Consider the following 4,314-nt stretch of genomic DNA (forward strand, 5'->3'; position numbering starts at 1 on the left):
ATCTTTGCGGTCCCCGGCGGCCCCGGCTTTCTTCGCCCCTTCGGGCGCTCTCATGCCATCCCATCTCCATTCTCTACTTTGTCCATCTGTCATCCTACCACCGCTTTTTTCTCCATTCTTTCGTCTCCTGGCGCTCCCCTTGCATTTTCCCCTTTTCCACCCACTTGTCTTGCTTTTGTTTAGTTATCGCTGGGTGGATTTAGATTCCCATCCCTTCCCTAGCATGCTGAGAGAGAACCTTCGGGCGCTCTCATGCCATCCCATCTCCATTCTCTACTTTGTCCATCTGTCATCCTACCACCGCTTTTTTCTCCATTCTTTCGTCTCCTGGCGCTCCCCTTGCATTTTCCCCTTTTCCACCCACTTGTCTTGCTTTTGTTTAGTTATCGCTGGGTGGATTTAGATTCCCATCCCTTCCCTAGCATGCTGAGAGAGAATATGTTGTTTCTCCACAGACCCCTGCAGTTCATAAAACACATTCCCCAGCTCCATCTTCCAGTCCTAGTTCATCCATCTACAATCTGTCAATAGGAACTGTTTATGCATAGTTATGCGTTAACGATGCAGGTCGATTTTATGTATTTCATATGATAAAGATGAAAGACCCCCAAACCACCCCAGCGCTACAGCTGTAACCTTCTGAATGCAGATGTTCTTTGAGCGCACAGAGTGATGGAGAAAGGTGTAGGTTTCTGGTAGAGACAAGCCTGAGAGATTCATCCGAGGGCAGTCAGCGTGTTGGTAATCTGACAGGGTGGGAAAATCTGTAAACATTTGAGGGACTCTAGGTTCATCGGGGAATGTGACACCTTAGGGTGCTTTCCGTGCCTTGGAAGACTCAGGGCTATGGGGCGGGTGCGCTGCAGAGCTGTGTGCACCCTGACATTGGCAGGGGCATTTATTTGTTCTGCTTTGCTTCCATGGGGCTCGGTGGCAATGAAAGGCCCCTCACGCTCTGGATTCTCCCTCTCCTTTGTGAATTTGCACTCGGAAACACCTACCCACCTTTGACAAATTATATTAGATTGACGGGAGCTTTCTTGAAGCTGGTAGGAGTCTGTATCCTGGTAGGAGTCTGTATCCTAAAAATATTCCTAAAATGTTTTTCTATTCTCCAACAACTCATTTCCTGAGAAATCAGATTGGTGATCCCCAAGTTGCAGGTGGATGCAGCAAAGGATTTATCTCTGTACCATCAGCTTGTTACCCCAGCAACAGGGCACATTTGGCGTTTATAGCTCTGGATCCTCACCTCGGTGGTGTGGCGCATGGATAGAGCCGGAGCAGAATGGAAGCCGGTGGGGACAATGGGCGGGCAGGGGGAGCCGTGGGCACTTGCACACAGGGAGGATTCCACCTGCATACTGAGCAGGATGGATATTGCTCTGGATTTCCTACGCAATGCTTTATAATCTCAGTCGATATGCTGGTGGAGAAGTGCCAACCCACGCTCTTCGCTGCCACTCCAGGCTGGATCTGCCCGCTCTGCCCTGCTGGGACATCCCCTTGCTGACCTGTCACCCTGCCTGCTGGCCCCCCAGCCACCCCTGGCCTCCCCTCCTGGCCCCGCAATGCACAAGTGCTTGGTTGCATTGCACAGGATGCTGCCCCTTTTGAGCCAACACATGAGGCCATGCCAGTATGGCCTTTCAGAGGACACTGTGCTGCAGAGGATGGATTCAACATATTGGAAGTAGTGCCCTTGAGGGGAATGGCTCTGTATCCTACTCCCCACCAGCTCTGAGCCATGCTGTGCTCAAAGTGTTGCTGGGTTGTAATAAATCTTGGTCTCCAGGGGGTGGGAGAGTGGGGGATTATCTGGGAATGGGGGTTGTAACTAGGCCATGTAATATAATCTCTGAGGCCCATTTGGCAGGGAGTGGGCATGGGGGAGGGGTTTGTAATTTGTAATGATTTTTTTTCCTCTCTCCCCTCCCATCCCCTCCCATTCCCTCCCCCCACCCCTTTATTTCTCCCTTTCCCTGCCTCTGAGCCTGTGTGATAAAGATTAATTTGCTATTTCTGGGCCTGTGACATTTTTCAGAGCCTCCTGCTGGCTGCTGCCTCCATGCCAAGCCTGGCTGGGCTCCAGCCAACAGGATTAGCAAGGAGGGCCCAAAGGAATATGGCGCTCACCATGGAGTGGGGAAGGAAAGACCAAGGGGCTTTCAGAATACGTTGTTATGTGCATAGGATGGCTGACTGAAGGTGTACCTGGGCATGTCTGTGTATGTCCTGGGCCTTAGTCTAGAAGGGGCAAGGCAGAAGTGATAATGGCTTCATTGTCCCCTGGGGGTGCCCTGAGGGAAGATGTAGGCTGGGTCCTTCCATTATGGCTTCATTGAGCTAAAGAATTTAGTATTTGGAATCTGTCTCCAGGCTGAGGTTGCTTCTGCCTCTTGAGTTAACTTTTTTTTTAGCTGCTCCAGCTTTTCTGGGCACCCAGGTGTCTGTCCGCCTATTTCTAATAAGATGTTCATGAGGACACAAGGAACACATTGTTTCTGAAGAGGTCTCCCATGAGTAGAACTAAATAAAGATAACTTTTTTCTTCTAGCCTATTTTAGATGTCTTTATTTCTAGAGAAGAAGGTGGTTGTTACTTGCCAGGGAGTGAAATTCTTCTCTTTTCCTACTGAATCTGCAGTTGGTGGCTAATACATTCCTGTCCTCCAATCCCTTCCCCCAAATCTGCCTCAGCAAACAAGCACAAACCATGGATTGAAGCCGAGTATCAGGGCATCGTCATGGAGAATGACAACACCGTCCTGCTCAACCCGCCGCTGTTTGCTCTGGACAAGGATGCCCCACTGCGCTATGCAGGTAGGTGGGGAGCAGCTCTGGCAAGGTCCAAGGCAGGGACACACCTATGGAGAGGCAGGGACACACCTATGGAGAGCCAGGGACACAGTGACATTCATCCCTATACTGGATCCTGCTCCTCTTCAGGAAACAGTCACCTCCAAACCTTGTTCCGGAGGAGGTCCCTAGTGAAGTCTGGAGGCAATTTGGGCGCAGCTTGATTTAGGATGCTGTGAGCTGTTTCCTTAGGGAGAGGAACTGAGGGTGGAGCCAGCTACTTTTTGACGCAGTTCTGCTATTTCCAAAGATCACATGCACAGTGCTGAGTCTGTGAGCCCTGGAGAAAGCTGGTAGGGCACCCTTCCTTGGCAGTGCTACATCCCCTCGCAGTGAGCACAGATCCCTGAACAACAGTCCAGGCTCTCAGTGCTTGTATTCCTAGTGCTTGCTTAGGCCACGCCTGGGGTTTCCTCACATGTTCCTCCTCAGCTTTGGGAGAGTAAATGTGGTCCCTGGGAGCTGAATTTTAGGGTTTAGGTGACCCTATCTACAGTTCCCTGCGGTACTCTGCGCATCCTGCGCGTGTGGGTGGATGAGACATCATGGATCTTCATGCTCTGGCTATCTGCAGTGTATGGCCTGTTTTGCCTCCCTGAGGGATGCAGAGGAGAAATAAGGGGCTCCCTCAGGACTGTGTAGCACTAATAAATGTAGCTTGAGCCTTGTAACCTTCAATCTTTCCTCATGCTGTCCAGGACTCCTTGCTGTGGGAGTATTCTCCAGTAGATGGCAATCTGCACCATTGATGGCTGTAAGGGATAGCAGGGGGAAATCCTAGGGAGCCAAAAAATGCTCAAAATGAAGGATGATAATGGGAGAGAACAGAAAATGTAAGTTAGAAAGGAAGAAAATATGGGAAGGGAAAGAAAGGGATGTAATGTGCTCTCCTCAGTCCTTTTCTTTCTCCCCTTTCTCTCTGTTTTTGTGTGTACCAGGTGAAATCTGTGGCTTCAGGATCCACGGGTCAGGGGTACCTTTTGAAGCTGTGATCCTGGACAAAGCTACAGGAGAGGGGCTGATCCGGGCCAAGGAACCAGTGGATTGTGAAGCACACAAGGAGCACACATTTACCATCCAGGCCTATGACTGTGGAGAGGGACCTGATGGAGCAAATACCAAAAAATCACACAAGTAAGTTCATGCAGACATTGCTATATGCTACAAAATGTGATCCGTGACAAAAATGCAAAGTTGCTGTGGAAACACCTCCTTTAGCCAGAAGTATTTTTCTCTAGCCATGACATTGTAACTCAACATGGTGAGAAGACCCAAAGAGAAATGTTCACTGACTGTCACATGATGAATACAGAAAGGAGGGCTGTTTGACAGCAGCTTCTAAAAGTGGTGTTTTACATTGCTGCATATTGGTAGGAGGTCCAGATTGCATTATTATTACTTTGGCTCTTTCTGAGTGCTTGGAAACCATTGTCCAAGCACCTGTGTGATGGCATTC

General features: G+C 49.7%; 1 protein-coding gene across 1 annotated transcript in view; it reads left to right on the top strand.

Moving 5' to 3' along the window:
- Positions 1-2,678: 2,678 nt before the first annotated feature.
- The window catches only part of CLSTN3 (calsyntenin 3), a 12,480-nt gene continuing 10,844 nt past the window's right edge, over positions 2,679-4,314 (top strand). The window contains exons 1-2 of the mRNA XM_005420613.3: positions 2,679-2,822; positions 3,797-3,992. Of these exons, the coding sequence (XP_005420670.1) occupies positions 2,747-2,822; positions 3,797-3,992 (272 nt within the window). The 5' untranslated portion in view covers positions 2,679-2,746. The remainder of the gene's footprint in view (positions 2,823-3,796; positions 3,993-4,314) is intronic.

Source organism: Geospiza fortis, unplaced genomic scaffold (assembly GCF_000277835.1).
Source record: "Geospiza fortis unplaced genomic scaffold, GeoFor_1.0 scaffold1, whole genome shotgun sequence".
Lineage (NCBI taxonomy): Eukaryota > Metazoa > Chordata > Aves > Passeriformes > Thraupidae > Geospiza > Geospiza fortis.